We start from the raw sequence: 19999 nt of genomic DNA, 5'->3' as shown, positions 1-19999 counted from the left end.
TAGAGCAGACCCAAGTCCGACATCCCACCAAAGTGACTGCACTAGTCACACCGCCACCACCAACATACACGAGTTTCCACACATGGGCACTGGTAGTCATTTGTATTCTGGATGATAGCCATTTTGATAGGATAAAATGACATTTTAAAATGGTTTTAATCTGAATTTTCCTGATGGTTAAGGGTATTGAAAACTTTAAAGTGTTTCCTAGTCATTTGTAGGTCTCTGGGAAAGTGTTCGGTTCCACAGGCCCTGTTTTAATTGTTTTAAATTTAGTGCTTATATTTTAGATACTAATCCTCTATCAGCTGTGCAACTGGAAGATATTTTCATTTGTTCTGTAGGCTGCTTTTTCACTTGATGAACAATTTATTTTTCTGTACAGAAGCTGTTTAGTCTCATGAGATTTGCTGGTTGTTGGTCGTATTTCCTGGACTACTGGAGTTGTATTTGGAAAATCTTCACCTAACTTTATGGGTTCAAGAACTCCCCCTACTTTTCTCTTTAGTGATTTTAAGACATCAGGTTTTATTTTGAGGTTTCTGATGCACTTGGAGTTGAGTTTTGTACAGGGGTAGATGAATGCATCTACATTTGTTCTTATCAGTGGAGACATCCAGATCTCCCAGCACTGTTGGAAATGCTCTTGTCTCCAGTGTGAGTTTTCAGCTTCCTTGTAAAAATAACCAGGTAGGTGGAGTTATGTGAGCTTTGTCTGCTCCTCTACTCTGTTCGTCTAGTTTTGAGCCAACACCATGGTATTTCTAGATGCTTTAGTTTTATGTGCTTACCTTAGAATATTTCAGGAACCCAAGAAACTATAAACTAGATAGCAGGGGCTGCCTTAAATCGGGAGATATAGTATCTAGTAGGTTAGATGAGGGCAGAGGAGGGGTAGACTGGCATAGAAAGGTTCAAGCAGGGGGAGTGGTGGGAGAGAGGGGCAATGAGGGAACGGCAAGGGTTAAGAAAATGAAGCAGGTGTGAGAAAATTGCTTGGTGACTGACTTTCTGGTAACCCAGTTAAAAACCTTACAAAAAGTCTGCAGACAGATACCGGGCAAAGACTAGACAATATAGGTCTAGAAGCAACGGGTCATTAAATAAAAACCCCAGTGCCAAGCATGGGATACAGCTATGGGAGCCATTGATCAGGGAGGTCCCAGAGTCCCCGAAACATTACCAGTTCTAGTCATTGCTCTTAGTCACTCATCAGGACTAATAGATAACAACCTTACCTCTATGGACACCACACATCTTAGCTGCAAGTTGTAGAGAAATCAAGCTGGAATTGTGCTAGAAGATTTCTCCCTGCTGAATGGACCTCATGGTGTCAGATGTTACTGTGAAAGGTGCTTCAGGGGTAAAGGCATTGATTGTCTAGCCCAACTCTGAACTCTATGAACTATAAAACCAATCTTCGAGATAAGATGTACCCAGTGGTGTAATAGTAATGTGACTCTTATGTGAATAACCAACTCTCTAATTTGATTTGGAGCTTGTTCTCCAAGAGGGAATCCATGCCTAATGTTAACTTGGTCTAAAGCCCATGGTGAAGAGGTCTTAGACTCTACGTAGGGGTTGTGGGGAACGTAACATGGTTGCTTAGCTGAATTGGCACAACATCAAAGCATCTCCTAGGCATGGACACATATCTATGTGTACTCAGGAACAAAGGCTACTCTCGGCCTCAAACAGAGACTCTGCTCCTCGTAGTAAAGGGAATTGAAGGCAAAGGCCAATAATCGTATGAGACGATGAAGGACAGTTGAGCGCTCAGCCCTGGACAAGACACACTGGCATTGGGTCCACAGAGGTCAAGTCCTCCTAATAATAGTCAGCTATGGAGAAGAATATGATTCACAGGGCGCCAACTACATTCTACAGATTTGTGGGCAACTGACATAATCTGTGTGATTGGAGGGAAGATATCAACTGTGTACCTACTGGTGAGCCCACCAAGTTCTGGTAGTTGGCTCTAAACCCGGGTCCATATAGACAACCCTGATCAAACTCTGTGAGACACTTAAGAAGACCCAAACTAATGAAGAGGCAAAAGAGGTTGATGGGCGGGGACAGGAGCCAGTTAATGTGGAAGTTTAGCAAGAGGGATGATGTGCATGCATTAAAGTGTGAAAGACCAAATTTACTAACAAAAACAACAAAAAATTACCAAGCAAGGAATGTATGAGGCATTTATCTTGGATTTGATTCTAGATTAAGCTCTCAATTTTGAAATACTAATTAACAATGTTAATAAAATTAGAAGACTCAGCATTGCTTACTGAGCCTGTACTAAGCAGACATTTTCTAAAACTCTCTTATATGTCATATTAAAGGTAAGCCTCATGTAAATTCTTACTTCTGTCTTACAAGATGAGAAACTAAAGATGCAGAGAGATGATCCAAGCTGTCCCGAACCACAGAGGCGGTTAAGTGTGGCACAGGATTTGATTCTAGCCTGACTTCCATCTTTGAAACAAGCCAGTACACTGTACCTCTCCTTTCCAGAAAATACTAATTTCAGATCCGTAGTCTCGGTTTACAGAATTGGCTGGCTTTCTTGGCAAAGACAGCTCTCATTGACCACTCATTGACCACTCTGGCCAGACCTTCCTGAATGCCAATCCTGAATGACCGGCAGGTCAGGATGCTGTCCATCCACCTAAGAAAGAGGTGTGGAACTGGAATATCCATTTGTTTCTGCATTCTTCTATGGAGAGGAGCTGAAGTTCCCAGGCTAACCCTAAACAGAGATTATTTCTAGGCTTTTCCTTCCAGGCCATTTGACACTTCTCCATGTTTATCCTGTTTTCTGTAAGTTGACATGTAGAGAATTATGATTGTTGAGGATGGACTGCCACATGAAACATCAGATAGGTAACCTACCTCACAGTCTCCTATGGCTAAATAAAATCAACAGATAGAGCCATGCAATGTCACAGGATCCCTAGACTTGGGGTCCCATGGCCATGAAGAAGGTCCTTATCTGTGAAGCAGAGTGACAATGCCTACTTCTGTCAGATGCAGTATAGGTCTGGACAGGATTGGTCCAGTGTCTGGCATCAAAGAGGCACCTGTGAGTACTACAACGCAGAACAGGCTTTTCTTGTAGAGTCCCAGGCTCTGGCCACTGGCTTTTCACTGAGTGACCAGAAAAGCTGCTGATCTCAAAGAAAGACCCACATTCATGAGTGCAGAAGAAAAGTGATAGCCACTGCCCACCCACTGTAGCTCCCTCTGTGGTGTTTCTATGCTGAGAGTTAGTTGAATTACTTATTAGAAACATAAAGCTACAATGTTTTGTCTTTTAGTAAAGCATCCAAGGACGAAGGGTAGTGTTGTGACTGTCACTAGGCAGGATATGGCGCCTTGTCTACTCACCAGAACGGAAATATAATGAATCGGCTAATGAAGAACACGATGGCGAAGATGAAGAACAGGGTATTACAGGTTTGCTTCCATCCAGCATAGGAAAACATCTTAGCAGACTGAAAGCAAAGACAGAAACTACATTCAGTTAAAATGCTCATGGCAAAAGCTATAAAAACAATCTTGCTTGAAAGTCACCTGGGGAAGGTCTGAGCATAGATGGGAACATGGGTGAGGTGACATTGGCCATGATGGTAACCCTCAAAGGTAGAGCAAAGCTCTGCCACTCAATACAGGTTTGAAAGCTGCAATAACATCATTCCTTAAAAGACATGTTAAAAAGCAGAAACAAGCTCCCTGTGTTTCTAAAACACTAGAAGTGAGCACAGTGAATCCTTGCATGCTTTTTTAATGAACATCTACTTCATATCTTGCTTTATTTGAGAGGGGAGCTGGACTGGACAGATCCTAGAACAGGAGTGAAATGTGGGTGTGCCTGGACTGCTGCAGTCAACACAATGTTAGGGATGCTCTACTGCACTCTCCCATGAAGCCCAGAGTTGAAGTGGAAGTGGTAGGTGAGGCATTGGTAGGAGTGCCTGGAATACAGACCAGCCCTCGAGGGGATGCAGTGGTTTGGGTGGGAGAAGTCCCCATTGGGTCATGCATTTGAATGCTTGGTCATCCGTTGGTGGCATTACCTGAGGAGGTTCCAGAGCTTTTAGGAGATCCATCCTTACAGGAGGAAGGACAGCACTGTGTACTGGCTTTGAGGGTTAATAGCCTTGGTCCACTTACAGCTCATTCTCTCTGTTTCCTGGGCACATTGAGATGGGGAGTCTCCGCTTCCTAGTCCTGCTGAGTGTCTTCTCTACTATTTTAGATTTCTAACTAGAACTGTACACCAACATAAACTCCTTTTAAATTGCTTTTGGTCATGGGATTTTGTCATACCAGCAGAGAAGTCATTAGTACAAGGGAGCATAGTTCAGAAATTGCGTCTTGGAGTTTCAAGATCTTCCTTGAACAAGAAAGGCAACATGCATACCTTCAAGAAGCGTCTGAACTGCATTTGCCATGCTTTCTAGAGGTCTTACCAAGGATGATGTCATCCTGTGGGGTAGCAGAAGCTACAATGGGAACAACTTCAGCAGCTCATATAGAAAGCCAATAGACCCAGTGATGAGGGCTGGGTAAGAGGCAGAGACCAGAGTCTTAGAATGGAGTGCAGAACTACCTTCAAGGTCAGAAGCTGTGCCAAGGTGAGAAGCTGGACATATGCCCAGGTATCAGAATCTCTGTGAGCCCACTCATGAGGTCAAAATGCTACAGTTGGGCAGACAAGCCCTCAATACCTTCTTGGCTGAGTAAATGGTAGAGCTGGATAAATGCTAAGTATCTATCAGGGTACATAAAAATGTTGGGTACTGGATCCAAACTGGGACACGGAGAATATCAGAGAAGATCAGAAAGAGGCCAAGAAAAGGCGTTAAATAAGGCATGTTTAAGAAAGCGCTGTAGCTCCACATAAAACCAGATACACTCAAACTAACAGAAGAAAAAGTGGGGAAGCATCTGGAACACATGGGCACTGGGGAAAATTTCCTGAACAAAACACCAATGGCTTATGCTCTAAGATCAAGAATTGACAAATGGGACCTCATAAAACTGCAAAGCTTTTGTAAAGCAAAAGACACTGTTGTTAGGACAAAATGGCAACCAACAGATTGGGAAAAGATCTTCACCAATCCTACATCTGATAGAGGGCTAATATCCAAAATATATAAAGAATTCAAGAAGTTAGACTCCAGAGAGCCAAATCACCCTATTAAAAAATGGGGTACAGAGCTAAACAAAACATTCTCAGCTGAGGATTATAGAATGGCCAAAAAGCACCTAAAGAAATGTTCAACATCCTTAGGGAAATGCAAATCAAAACAACCCTGAGATTCTACCTCACACCAATCAGAATGGCTAAGATCAAAAACTCAGGTGACAGCAGATGCTGGCGAGGATGTGGAGAAAGAGGAACACTCCTCCATTGTTGGTGGAACTGCAGACTGGTACAACCACTCTGGAAATTAGTCTGGAGGTTCCTCAGAAAATTGGACATAGTACTACCTCAGGACCCAGCTATACTACTCCTGGGCATATACCCAAAAGATGCTCCAACACAGAACAAAGACACATGCTCCACTATGTTCATAGCAGCCTTATTTATACTAGCCAGAAGCTGGAAAGAACCCAGATGCCCTTCAACAGAGGAATGGATTCAAAATATGTGGTACATCTACACAATGGAGTACTACTCAGCTATCAAACACAATGACTTCATGAAATTCATAGGCAAATGGAATGAACTAGAAAATATCATCCTGAGTGAGGTTACTCAATCACAGGAAAACACACTTGGTATGCCCTCACTGACAAGTGGATATTAGCCAAAAAGCTCAAATTACCCAAGATGCAATCTACAGAGCACAGGAAGCTCAAGAAGAAGGATGACCAAAATGCAGATGCTCCCACTCCTTCTTAAAAGGGCGGGGGAATATTCATAGGAGGGGATATGGAAGCAAAGTTTAGAGGAGTGACTCAAGGAATGGCCATTCAGAGTCTGCCCCACATGTGGCCCACGTATATGTACAGCCACCCAAACTAGATAAGATTGATGAAGCTAAAAAATACATGCGGAAAGGGACTGGATATAGATCTCTCCTGAGAGACACATCCAGAGCATGTCCAATACAGAGGTCAGTGCCAGCAGCAAACCACTGAACTGAGAATAGGACCCCCTTGGGGGAATTAGAGGAAGTATTGAAAGAGTTGAAGGAGCTTGCAACCCCATAAAAACAACAATGCCAACCAACCAGAGCTTTCAGGGACTAAACCACTACCGAAAGACTATTCATGGACTGACCCAGGGCTCCAACTGCTTATGTAGCAGAGAATAGCCTTGTTGGGGCACCAGTGGAAGGGAAAGCCCTTGGTCCTGCCAAGGTTGGACCCCTCCCAGTGCAGGGGAATATAGGGGAGGGCAATACGGGGGATGTATATGGGGAATACCTGTATGGAGGAGGGGGGGAGGGAATGGGGGCTTATGGACAGGAAACCGGGAAGGGGAATAACCTTTGAAATGTAAGTAAAGAAATATATAATAAAAAATTTTAAAAAACATGAGAAAAAGAAAATGCTGTAGGTATTGAGGGAGGTTTTATTGTTGCAAAGAGAACTAAGGGACACAGCACCTGTCTTGAAGCTTACAGAGGTCAGTGGCTCCAACTCAGGGCAAGTCTCCACAAGCAAGGGCAGTGCCAGGTCTGGGTTTAATTACAACTTGATTGAGAAAGTGAACACTTGACAACTATTCAAAGAAACCATGGGTCATACGTCCCTGGGAGAACACCAAAAGGAGGCCCACCTCCCACCATCACACAGTGCTGTCTCTACCCCCAGCTGTTGATGGAAGGCACTAGCCTTGGGTATGAGCCTTGAGTTAGATCTTGACTTTGGATCAAGAATGACTCATGATTTAGTAACAACATGAGGCTGTGCTTACATTTTAACCATGAAGGGACCTTGAAGTCTGACATGCCATTTCCCGTTTTTTTTTTACCTCAAAACTTGGGAAAATTTCAAACAGTAATGAGCTAAACATTATAATATACCATAAGGGATTGATATGACTTCTCATGTTACAGTTGGGGCTAGAAAACAAAACAATAAGTAATTTGCCCAAATCTCTTAGGGAGTTATGTCTATGACAAGGTAGCGGGAAAGCTGAGAAAACTAAGCATTCAGACCCTGAGCTTTAACATCTCCCTTTCCCTTAAAAATACAACGGGAGTGTTTCAGTGCTGCACATCAGAGCTGAGCAAATGAGGGTTCAGAAGCAAGACAAGGGTATGCAATTCTTCACTCAGGCCCAATGCAGCCTGGCTTTTCAGCCAAGGTTACTGAGAAAGGACCAGAGAAAGTGGTGCTTGTGGCAGAGGTGGCCATGTTCAGAACACAACAGGACACAACCCTGGACAGCATTGGTCTGCTGAGCCTGCCATCCTGAAGCATGTATGATAGATAGCCTTACCCAACGCTCTAAGCTGAGAATGGTTTACATAGAGGCCAGTTGCTTCGATGTTTCTTCAAATGACTTCTGGTTACTTATTAAGTAGGGTTGGGCAAACTACCTTCCAGTACATGAGCTAAATCTAGCCAGGCCTTAAAAATGATTTTCATATTTTGTTTTTGTTGTCGTTGTTGTTTTAATTTTTGTTTATGTATGAGTGTTCTGTGTGCATGACAGATCCCATCACAGATGGCTGTGAGCCACCATGTGGTTGCTGGGAATTGAACTCAGGACTTCTGGAAGAGCATCCAGTGCTCTTAACTGCTGAGCCATCTCTCCGGTCCCTGGTTTTCATATTTGTAGAAAGATATAAAAACAAGGGCAGGGGGAGGGAACATGGAAGTACGTATAACAGAAACCACACGAAGCCCACAAAACAGACCTGCTTTCTAGTACATTACAAAAGCTCAAACCTGAATCTTGATAAATGAAATTCTATTTAATTTAATGTCTTCCATATTGACCTACAGTCAATTATCAGCACTCCAAGTATGAAGTAGTCTTCACTGTCTTCTCTGGGTTTGTTATGAGTCAGTACACTGAAATGAGTCAACTAGCGCTGGGAAATGCTGTTGTAACTATCGCAGGAGGCTGCACAGAGAGGACCAGTCAATCACAGCCCACGCCAGCAGGAACTAATGCTGTCAGAGAGGCCCAGGACAGCCCTGGAGGAGGAACAGGAGGCTTCTGCCTCAATGTCCCCTGCCTCCTGACACACTCCCTTAGGAAACGAATGCCCTTTGACAAACACCAGTGGGCATTCCCTAGAGCAGGAGATGGGGTTGGAGGAAGCAGAGACTGAGCACTCAGAGCCAGCCTCTGGCTTAAGTTAGTAACTGAGGGTGCTGTCCAACCTTGAGAATCCAGTTCCAAGCTTTGCCTCTAAAAAACTTGAATTTATTTTTCATTCAGCTATCTCCTACCACTTCCTGAGTGGGCAGCAGTATGCAGCTCCTGTGAACACAGTCACACAAACCAGGCTCACTCGCACAGTGTAGAGAATGGAAAGACACACACTGAGAGGCTTCATCTTGAAGGGACTTGGAGACTGCACCTTCTTAGATATTGGGTGTTTTCAGGGCAGAGGGCCCTGCCAAATCACTCACAGATAATTCTCTCTGTGAGCGCTTAGAAGAAACCAGGACACCACACTCATTATCATTTAAATGGTTAACCTTTACCTCTAGCCAAATGTCAGATATATCATGAACAAACATCACGAGGGTCCCACTGCGAATGTAATTAGCACACCAGGAGAAGCTCATCAGACTAATAGCAGCCAGGTGGTGGATGACATTAGCGAGGAAATCCTACATAATGAAAGAGAAATGGAAGCCATTAGGCAAAAGCAGTTATTCCCCAGTGACTGCAACAGAGAATATGAATGGTACCAGTAATTTACATCTGCATGTTTTTATGTTTAGAATTCATTACACACACACACACACACACACACACACACACACACACACACACATTGTTGTACGTGTGTTTTTCTTAACAGAGTCCTTGTGAGAGAGGAGCCAGGGCAAGTGTCACTCTTATTGATGAGATAATTTAACTGACATAGCACCTAACACTTGTCATCTACCTGACATTCTGACATTCTTTTCATGACTCATTACACTGTATTCTCAGATTCTGTCAATTTTCTTGGAAGATACCTGTGGACTGCAGTGTACCCACTAGTGATGGCTGCACCTAAGGCACCAGTACCACTTCTTATTTGATTTAATTTGCTAAGGAAAATCTTGTGGCTGCACTCAGGCTCTAATCTGACAACTGACCCAGTGACACAGTAAAACAGACAGCCCTGAAATGCATCATGCTGACACCTGGGGGTGGGGCGCACTAATACCTGCAACTCGGTTTTCCTGTAAATAAAGCAAAGCTACGGAAGTGTCAAATAGGATTTCTAAGAGGAATAACTATGGAGTTAAGGGTTGGGAGGTGGTAGCCATGCCAAAGTCCTTGAAACCATTAGAAAGGATTGTGTACAGTGGTCTGCCATCAGTGGAAGCTGCGTCACAGTGTTGAAGCCATTACACTAACAAAGCCAAAGGAAACAGAAAGGAGGGTATTTGCAGATCAGGAAAACAGCTTCAAACATAACGTTTCTGTTTTTCTACAGGCATTTATCAAACCATCACAACATGGGTATAACTTGAATTCGTCTAGGCATTATCACAAGCAAAAGTAGCCCACGAGCTCGAGTTAACTATGCACAACATACAGTTTATAGGCAGAATTAGGGGCAAAGGAGTGAAAAAAGTCAAAGAAATGGATAAAAAAAACTTTTATAAATACAGAACATACCTTCCTCTTGATATCAGAGCCCAGGCTAAACACCAGTGACCAATAAAAACTCATCTCCAAAACGTAGTACCAGTACTGGGAGGGCAGCAAAGGCTGAGGAAAAGAGAACAGTCATAACTCCAGATGCCACCTCACCACTGAGACCCATGTATATTCCATACAATCGCAAGAAATGGCAGTGACGTAAATTCCCCCAAAGCAATCACAGAGGACGGGTCACAGTGTTTACTTTTTGAAAGAATAGAGAAGTAAGTATTCTAACCAAAAGAAATGTTTTGATTAAGATATTTTTAAAAATGTTACAGATGTGAATACCTAATTTTAGCTTAATGTAAGTTATGTTAGATATGCAATTATTTGAGGTCTCTAAAATTATCTTCTGAATAAAAGTAAATTTCAACGGCTAGAATATTTCTTAGTACAGTTATATTAGGGAATTGCTTAAGACATCAAGGCATATTGAGACATGTTATTTAGTGTAATGGACTGATACCTAAATATACCCTATCAATATCTACAGCCTTATTTGGTCTCCTCCTGCCATGCCTGTGGATTTAGTCTTGGTATTTGGCCAAAAGGACAATAGTTGATGTAACTGAAGCATAGATTTCATGAGCACTTTTAAGAAAGCTGAGCCAAAGAGACCACACAGTAAATAAATACATAAATAAATAACTTTTAACTAGTTAATTAAGCAGAAAAGCCTACTAAGTGCCAGGTGATAAACAGGAGTAAGGCCACCAAATGCCGTGAAGTGCATGAATCATCTCACGCAACCCACGTCATGAGAGACTGTAGCATTTCATGGCAGTAGGCTTGAGGGTAGTTTGCTATGCCCCAAGAGATAACAGATAAGAGAAAAGCAAACGGGCCAGCATTAACAGGACTAGATTATAACCTGTGTGGTGAGTAGGACTTTTCTTTGAATGCTTTCTTGTTCCTCTGTCCTGTTGTTTTATTTCATTTTTACAGTTTATATTATCTGCATCGATGTTTTGCCTGCATATGTCTGACCATGGGTATGCATGGTTACTGCAGAGGGCAGAAAGGACAGTGGACCCCTGGAACTGGAGATAAGCACAGCCATGTGCCAGCACGTGGGTAACAAGAATCAAACCCCTGTCCTCCTGGGAGAGCAGTCAGTGTTTTGACCACCAAGCTGTCATCCCAGTAGCTCTCTAATTTTGTTGTTTATGCTGGGGCTAACAGGACAAAAATATTTATTTTAGCCTGCTGCTTTGGTTGGAAATAAGGGCAGAAGAGCTGCAAGTTCAGGGCCAACCTTGGTTTGCATTGAGTTTAAGGCCAGCCAGAGCTACCCTAAAAAGAATGAGTCATAAAAACAAAATAAGCAACCAACCATCAAAGAAACAAAACAAAACAGAAAACCCACTGAGATCTGGGAAGGCATCTGAACTTGGTGTTAAGTTATGGAGACGCTGCTTCAGGGAGGACTTACCTGTCTGGGATAATCATACCAAACCTCCCAGAGGTCGTATGCCCATGGTTTCTGAAAAACAGGAAGCCAAAAGACGATTCAACTCAGTCAGTCAAAAGCTGGTTTATTTCAGCAGGAAACACAGCTTTTTGTGGTGTTCACTGTCACACTGGCTCATGTGTGTTCACTGTCACACTGACCCAAGTGTGTGCTCACTGTCACACTGACCCAAGTGTGTTCACTGTCACACTGACCCAAGTATGTGCTCACTGTCACACTGACCCAGGTGTGTTCACTGTCACACTGACCCAAGTGTATTCACTGTCACACTGACCCAAGTGTGTTCACTGTCACACTGACCCAAGTGTGTGCTCACTGTCACACTGACCCAAGTGTGTTCACTGTCACACTGACCCAAGTGTGTGCTCACTGTCACACTGACCCAAGTGTGTTCACTGTCACACTGACCCAAGTGTGTGTTCACTGTCACACTGACCCAAGTGTGTGCTCATTGTCACACTGACCCAAGTGTGTGCTCACTGTCACACTGACCCAGGTGTGTTCACTGTCACACTGACCCAGGTGTGTTCACTGTCACACTGACCCAAGTGTGTTCACTGTCACACTGACCCAAGTGTGTGCTCACTGTCACACTGACCCAAGTGTGTGCTCACTGTCACACTGACCCATGTGTGTGCTCACTGTCACACTGGCCCATGTGTGTTCACTGTCACACTGACCCATGTGTGTGTTCACCATTGTAATGACTCATTTGTGTCTCTCCTATTGTACTAGTTCTCCTGTGCAGATCCCATTTCTTCTCTTGAATGCATTTCTCCCTCTGTGGGCACTGACTCACATTCCCATATAATACTGAAAATTCACTACTTACAATGACTCTGGCATCAATACTAGGACAGTCTTGTTGAAGGGACTGTTTTGAATAAATAAATATGCTAATAAAATACTTTCTGGGTCAGTTTTTATACCTGTTCCGTGTATTGGGTTGGTAGCAAATGGCTCTAATCTTAGCACTTGGGAGGCTGAGAGAGGAAAGCTACAAATCTGGCATGGGCTACATAGTGGGTTTCAGCCCAGTCTCAGATACATATTGAGAACCTATGTCAAGAGTTGGGGGGCATAAATAAAGAAATAAATAAATAAATAAATAAATAAATAAATAAATGAAAAGGCAAGGATACCTTGAGACAATTACAGCAATAAAACATCAGGAGGCTTATTTTGGGCCCTGCTCATGCTAGATAAGAGCTCTTAACCTGGTTAACTTATGGAGTGTTATGTCCTGAAAAACTGGTGAGAGAAGTTCCGGGGGGAACAGGCAGAGATCTGCATGGCTGACTAACTGACTAGAACTTCCAAGATTGTGGAAAGGTTAGAGTGTTGTGGGTCAGAGCCTAATTTCAGTTTATCTTGGGGAGTAGGGAGCCCCTCCTAGTGGCCACTTGTTATCCACCTCTGGATGTGAGCTAGCATCTTTCTGGCTATTAGGTAAACCCTTTGGAATATACAAACAGAACCCTAGCTCCTGCCAACCAAAGGTTAAAGATGCTGCCTTATGGTACCCAGGCTTGTAGCTGAGCATCTCTGCTCTGCTGTGACCTGCTTGTCTGACATTTCCACCAATGTATCTGAAAAGTATTTCTGTTTATGATTTGCTTTGTTCTGTTTCTATGAGACTTCAGGAAAGCCTGGCCACATGGGAACATTTGGGGTGACCTCTATTTGCATCCTGGGTCATGGGCAGTTGATTTGGCTCCAGAATACACTGTCTCTTATCCTTTTGAGGTGAGGGCTTTGCATTGATACAAATCATAGACAAAAATATTTAAAATTTCAAGACAAATTCCAAAGTTGTAAAAATGGCAACTTACATCATACAGAAACACAGCTCCAGCCACCGTCATCATGAAATAGAATGTAAATCGCCAGCTGCCAAAAGAAAGGAAAAGCTTCAATCCCCTGGATCAGTGACTGACATATGAAGGAGGGGGAATCTGGCACGACAGACTTTGAAGAACAGGTATCGTAGAGTCCAACAAGTGTAAGTTCACCCTATCCTAAACTCCACACGGGAACACAAACACACAAACAGTGGGCAGAACAGTGCCTGACACATCATAATACCTGATCTCAAATCCTACGCTATGGTGCTTGCCCAAGAAGCAGACACATAGATGGATGGAATATGAAAGTGTCACAGATACAGCCAACAAAATTGTCAAAAACTACATTGGAAACAATACAGCCCCATCATAAATGGTACTGGGGAAACAGGAAATCCACATCTGGGGCTTAATAGGATTTATATTTCTCACCATGTACAAAAATCAACTCAAAAGTATCCAAGATATGAATGTGAGACCCAAGAAGACTTTGAGAGGAGAAATGTATATAAAAAGGTTCAAGATGTAAACATAGGCAAGGGTTGAGTGGACTGTCTAGTTCGAGCCATTAGTAAAAACGAGGATCAATAGGGGTATGATGTGAAATTAAAGGGTTTCTGCACAGCAAAAACCCTGCTGTTAACATAGGGGAGAGAGCTTAGTGCCAAGTGCACACTAGTTATAGGGCGGCTATGCAGAAGACTTAAAGAACTATAAAAATAAACAAAACAAAACAAAACACCCAGTTGAGTAATGGGCCACAAGCCAAATGAACAGTTCTCAAAAAAGAAAAAAAGAAAGAGAGAGAGGAAGAGAGAAAGAGAAAAAGAGAAAGAACTGTCTCACGAATCAGGCATCAATTGGCTGCCCCTGAGCCATGGGAGGAGAACTCTCTCCTGGTCCTAGAACTCTATCAAGAACCTATGGGGGAGGGGCATGGGCCCTGGGGGAGAAATCCGCTTCTGTTGGTCTGCTCTATGAACATGCCTTCTAAATTTTTATGGTTAAAGCTATAGTGTAGCGCTGCTCTCAAGATTGGAAGACAAACTTCCTTTATGCAGCAGGCAGCAGTTAATACTGATCAGTAGATTCCTGCAAGTCCTCAGTGCTAGGGGACATCTGTATCCACCCATGCTACGAGGCTCCGTGACCATGGTTGGAGAGGGGGCTGAAACATGGTAAGGGCCAAAGGACAATGGGAAAGGCTGGGAAACACTGTCTTCCTTCTAAGGCACAGTCGGTTACTCATTAACTCACAGCCCAACATAAGGCCTGTGCAAAATCAAGCTGGTCCACATTCCAACCTGGGTGGGGGAGGGGCTCGTGAGGCCCCACTCTAGCATGAGAATTATTTGCAGATGACAGCTTCTGGAGAGGAGTCACTTGTCTTCAGAGGTATGGCCACTGGTATGTTGCCTAAGCTCCAGTCCCCTATGCACATGCAGGCAGAGTTTGTTGCACACAGTGGCTCCTTACAATTTAGAAGAGGACAGGGATGAAATTCTGAGGGATGTGCTCACATCTGAGGATGCATTCTCACATCTTCTGCCCCAATAACATAAAGACAGCAGACTTGGGACAGAGTCTTGAGACTTCCTAACCTCAACCCTAGAAAGGAGAAACAGCCGATAAGACATGCTTATGGTTTGTCTGGGTTCAGGCTAAAGTACAGAATAAGCACTGGGTCCACCTTAGAGCCTTGTGTCTTCTAGAAGAGAAGAGAGAAGCAAGGACAGTTAAGAGTAACAGCTTTCTCCTCATTAAAAAAAAAACCTTTCTGAATTATAAATGGTTTAACAATGTACACTGTTTGCAGCTGAATTCTAACCTGGGGTCTCTCAGCAGCCACTAACTGTACATTTTGCACTACGCTCATTGTTGAGCTGCTGTGAGATGGTGCTTTGGACTTTAGATGTTACCTTTGCAGACGTGTTTAATGAAACCATTCAAATAAACCAAACTTGCTTTTGTTGGTGTAGGGAACAGATCCTATGGAAAGTGCAAAATGCATTTGGATCCTTCCTCCCCTCTGGTGTCAGGGCGTGCTCTGCACGCCACATTGCTGGCTAAAATTACAGTGATACCTACGCTTCCGGCCCTTCTTACCAAGATTCTTGGAATTTCTGCAACCTGCAAGGTTTGTTTTGCTTCTGGCGAATTCTAAACCATCTTTCAACCTGGCGCTCTGTCAAGTTACACTTCTTTGCCAGTCCGTAAACTTCATTCTGAAACACAAAAAGAAGAGGAAGAAATGAATGGGCAAACAGCAGCCAGCAGAGGACCAGCAGCCATCGTGGCATCTCAGCAGGAAAGGCAGGACATGGGGGGAAGGAGGAGTGTCTTCACAGGCACAGCATGGCCTACACACATAAACGCACAAGCACATACATACTCTACACATCTGTAAAAACGAAGGTAAATGTTGTCTACATTCTTTTTGTTTTGTTTTGTTTTTTTTCCAGAGCTGAGGACTGAACCCAGGGCCTTGCGCTTGCTAGGCAAGCGCTCTACCACTGAGCTAAATCCCCAACTGCCTAGCAAGCGCAAGGCCCTGGGTTCGGTCCTCAGCTCCGAGAAAAAAAAAAACAAAAAACAAAAACTAAGGTAAAGAGCAGAGTCAAATGTCACACAGTCAGGAGATGGTGAGATAAACAGGCAGAAGACCGTGAGCCAGGGAACTAACTTTTATTAGTGAAATCACACTTACACACATAGACCCCAAGCCAAAGCCACACTAGCTTGTGGATTACTAAGTAGAAATGACTCTCTACATATTAGCAACCCAGAGGTTTCAGTTGAGTATGTGAACTCACAAAGATCTAGTTAGAGCCTGCTAGGTGCAGGATAGAGTAGAAGAGTTTACCGTGTCAGTCAAACATTATTTCCTCACATTTCTTACAGAGACACGAAAGCTTGCCTGAGAGTTGCTAGGGCTTGTGCAAGATGTGGAAATAGTCACAGGTTGACAGGACGCGGGCTAGGAGGCTTTCTGTTACTCCATGCAGTCCTTCTGATAGTCACAGAGCCAAGGAAACCCCAGCAGGCACTGGCTAGCCACTTTCACAGTCAAACCAAACGATTTCCAACCATTAAAATAATGATTATAAAGTAACGATGCTTTCTCTTCTGGGAAGCAGAAGTGTTGCAGGCTATGATTTAATGGGAAACGACACCGATGATGGATTACTGCCCAAAGATTACGAAATCTGAAGTCCACTAGAGCCAAAAAACTAAAGGCCAAGAGGACCAGACCCGCTTCGCAGCGGGGTTTTCCCAGGTGCGCTCCCTGCATTACCCTGATGGCCACTAATGCTTCCCACTTCCACAAGGAACATGTTCTTTACCAGCCTTTTGAAATGGCATTGGTCTCTTGGTCTTTCGTTTTTTGTTTGTTTGTTTGTTTGTTTTAAGGTTTATTTATTTTTATTTATACGTGTACACTGTAGCTGTCTTCAGACACACCAGAAGAGGGCATCAGATCCCCCTACAGATGGTTGTCACCCACCATGTGGTTGCTGGGAATTGAACTCAGGACCTCTGGAAGAGCAGTCAGTGCTCTTAACCACTGAGCCATCTCTCTAGCCCGGTCTTTCATTTTCTAATATAAGAAAATGTCCTCTTAATTCTGTTGTAGAAACAAAACAAAACCACATTGCCAAAAACTGACTCAGCTTCCTACTCAAGACACAAGCTGCAGCTGTGGCACAGTGGGTCCACCCCAAGGGCCATCGGCTGTGGCACAGTGGGTCCACCTCCAAGGGCCATCGGCTGTGGCACAGTGGGTCCACCTCCAAGGGCCATCGGCTGTGGCACAGTGGGTCCACCCCCAAGCGCCAGCTGACACCAAGCCCTGACATTTCCAGAGAGAAAAAAGTACAGTCCTGGAACTTTGATGTGAAGCCACTTTTAAAATTATTAATCAGAGCCTCACAGTTAATTTAGGCTAAGTGCAAATGAGCACTTTGTGGGCTAAATCTGGCTGCTGGTCACTCAGCAGGTTTTGACCAACCAGATAGTTTCTGTGAGATCATCTGGTATGGATCACAGTTGTCTAGGAACCAGGACAACAGCACAGTCACCAGAAGCCACAGCACAGGTGGAAGAGTTACTGTTGTTCTGTATCTTTACTGAGTGGCTGGCCCTTCACTAACCTGACGAGAAGGAAGAGACACTCTTTCAGATCAGGGATTCTGAACATCACGGGTTGTTTGCTTCCTTTCTTTGAGAAGACTGAACAGGTAGCTGCTCACTACTGTCTTCTTCCAGAACCGTGCTGATCTAGATCAGTCAGTCTTATGTGACTGTCCTACAATTCAGCAAGGAATTGAGATATGGAAAGACGGGGTAAGGTTGACCTTGCCTCATGCATGCAGCTTTTGGAAGTCACACTGTAGCTGAGCCCCGAAATGTGCTGGGGAAGGTGGGGAGGGCCCCATGTGTGGTTATTGAGAGGTAACAGTGGGGTGGGTAGGGAGGGCTTAACGATCAGAAAGCAGCCCCAAGAGAAGACACAACTGCAGAGAACACACAAGGGTGGGTCACTTCAGGGAGGATCTTGTCTGGAATGCACATGGTGGGTTACAGTTCACTTCCTCTTTGTAACTGACCTTCCTCTTGTAAAGGTGACAGTGAGGACAGAGACTAGAGGTAGAGAACATGCCCATGTTGCCCTTCTGTGCTAGGCTTCTGTTTTTCACACCAGAAGCCTCCCACCCTAGGTCAAACAAGACAGCAGGATGACACTCCAACACAGAAGGCTCCATATACCGTCTCCCTGGACAGAGGAAAAGGGATCCAGGCCACAAAGGTGGTGGGCAGGACAGGAAGCTGAAAATCAAGGGACCAACACTGCTGCCCCTGGCCAGGGAGCACTGCACTCTGCCCTGAGGAGAATGGTGTGGTACAAAAGCTACCTGCCTCACAGGAGCAGTTTAGGGCCATGGGATGAGCGTGTTCTATACACAGAACCCAGTGCTGTCTATGCTGAGGACTCACATTCACAACAGAAAATGCCTGCGGGCTGAAAATTATGTACTAAATAGAAACCTACATACATCCTTCCTTCTAAGCAGCCTGTTGACTCCTTGAAACAAGATGGAATCCAAATTCCATTGCTTGGTGCGTCTTCTCCCATCACCGGCCCCAGCGGAGTGCTGCTGCGCTGTATCCTCTGTCCTGGCCGTGAGAACACTTTGGAGCTCGCTTTACCATTTAACCTTGCTATTCACCCACTTACTTGAAAATACGCACAGAGCCTCTCCTCAAGGCAGCCCAGGCACAATGTTAGGTGTTAGAGATCCAGCAGTGAGCAAGCAAGTAAGGCCTTGCCTTCTTTCTGGAATTTTCCCAGATCTTAGACCAATCCAATTTTGTTGCTACTGTATCATTTCTACAAGCACCTGATCAGTACATTCATCTAGAACATAGCAAACATATGTTGTTGGTGTTCCTTTTCTTGTTTTGGGATACAGAGGCACCTCGCTGAAAGCCCATCTGGACAATACTGATATCATAAACATATTTTTTTGAAAGAGGAGCCTTACACACAAAACCATCAAGACTCATTCTCTTAGCACACAAAACAAGCACTTGCTGGACACCTAAAACATCCAGGGAAGAGTTCAAGTTGCTATGGGAAAGGGAACAAGGACAATTAAGAAGCAAGTGTTACTCTCTGGGATAGTCTACACTGAAAAAGCATCTCTTAAAATAGTCCCTAGAACTCTGTATTCAACAGACACAAAATTGATGGTATCTACCTCAAATATTAGTCATTGGCATTTACTTTTGTGTGCTAAGAATACTACAAGAAGGGTGAATCGAGGAGCCCAGGGTTGATACTGTGTACACTACATGTAACCCAACCTGTTCTGTTGGGCTATTGACTACATATGAACCAAGAAAGCTATGTGTGTGTACATATTTATAGATGACAATGTCATATCATAGCTAGACACTCCTGGCCACTCTGATATGTTGCTGCTTTATTGGTGCAAACAACAGCTGGAGAAACAGCCTTGGGGTTAGTAGCCCAATTGTTTGAATGAATGTGGGTGTCACCTACAGGTAACTATTCTACACACTTTCTAGGATTAGCATATGATTGCACTGGTTATACTCAGGTCTTGATTTAGTACAAAACATTTTTAGCCTACGCAGTAACTTGCTTTAAACTTAAGCTATAAATGGGGAAAATGTTTTAGAACAGTGCTGACCAACGCCCTTGAAGGTCTCACAAGATTAGTTTGTTTCTGCATCTGAATCACGACTCAGGCCACAACTATGCCTTCCTGAGTTATAGTCTATCTTCCTACATTTCTAGAACCTTTCAGAATAAGTGTTTTTCTTGCTATCTGGATCTGCTACCCAACTGTGCATCCTTTTGTAAGCCAGGAGCACTGGGAGTCTTTCCCATCGCCTCCTTGGCTTGGTAGATAAAGCTGTCAACACTGTGGGGTGAATATTTCTCTCCCTTGATAGACATGTCTGAGTTATACCTATGTCAGGTTGGACCTCACTTTTGTGGGGTTGAAACCAGCACAACTCCAACTTTGTGGATGTTTGCTTTTAAAATAAGGTTTCCCATGCTGTGGATAGATGACACCTTGGGGTGGAGCTGAAGGAGCCCTGCCTGCAGGAGTATGGGTTGGGCTGGGCTGAGCGCCTGCTTCTGGCCCAGCTGTGTACTAACTGTGTGGCAACTGGCCACATCACCTAGCCTAATTCTTTCCCAGTTTTGTTTTGACTGTGGCATGGCTGTTCTCTTTCCCTAGGAGGCAAGCTTTCTCAATTATTTCACTATCTTAGTCTTCAGAGGTGTTGAGATGACTCGGTGGGTAACTGTGC

General features: G+C 44.0%; 1 protein-coding gene across 3 annotated transcripts in view; it reads right to left on the bottom strand.

The window, feature by feature from the left end:
* Cers3 (ceramide synthase 3) overlaps positions 1-19999 on the bottom strand; it is a 105047-nt gene that overhangs the window by 38707 nt on the left and 46341 nt on the right. For all 3 annotated transcript variants that reach the window (XM_039087583.2, XM_039087587.2, NM_001127561.1), the window contains 6 exon segments: positions 15260-15378; positions 13142-13199; positions 11271-11321; positions 9812-9904; positions 8677-8805; positions 3385-3491 (listed from right to left, as the gene is read on the bottom strand). In XM_039087583.2, the coding sequence (XP_038943511.1) occupies positions 3385-3491; positions 8677-8805; positions 9812-9904; positions 11271-11321; positions 13142-13199; positions 15260-15378 (557 nt within the window).

The sequence above is a fragment of the Rattus norvegicus genome, chromosome 1 (genome assembly GCF_036323735.1).
Source record: "Rattus norvegicus strain BN/NHsdMcwi chromosome 1, GRCr8, whole genome shotgun sequence".
Taxonomy (NCBI): domain Eukaryota; kingdom Metazoa; phylum Chordata; class Mammalia; order Rodentia; family Muridae; genus Rattus; species Rattus norvegicus.
Note: the sequence above shows the minus strand (reverse complement) of the source record. Positions and strands in the feature narration are given on the sequence as shown.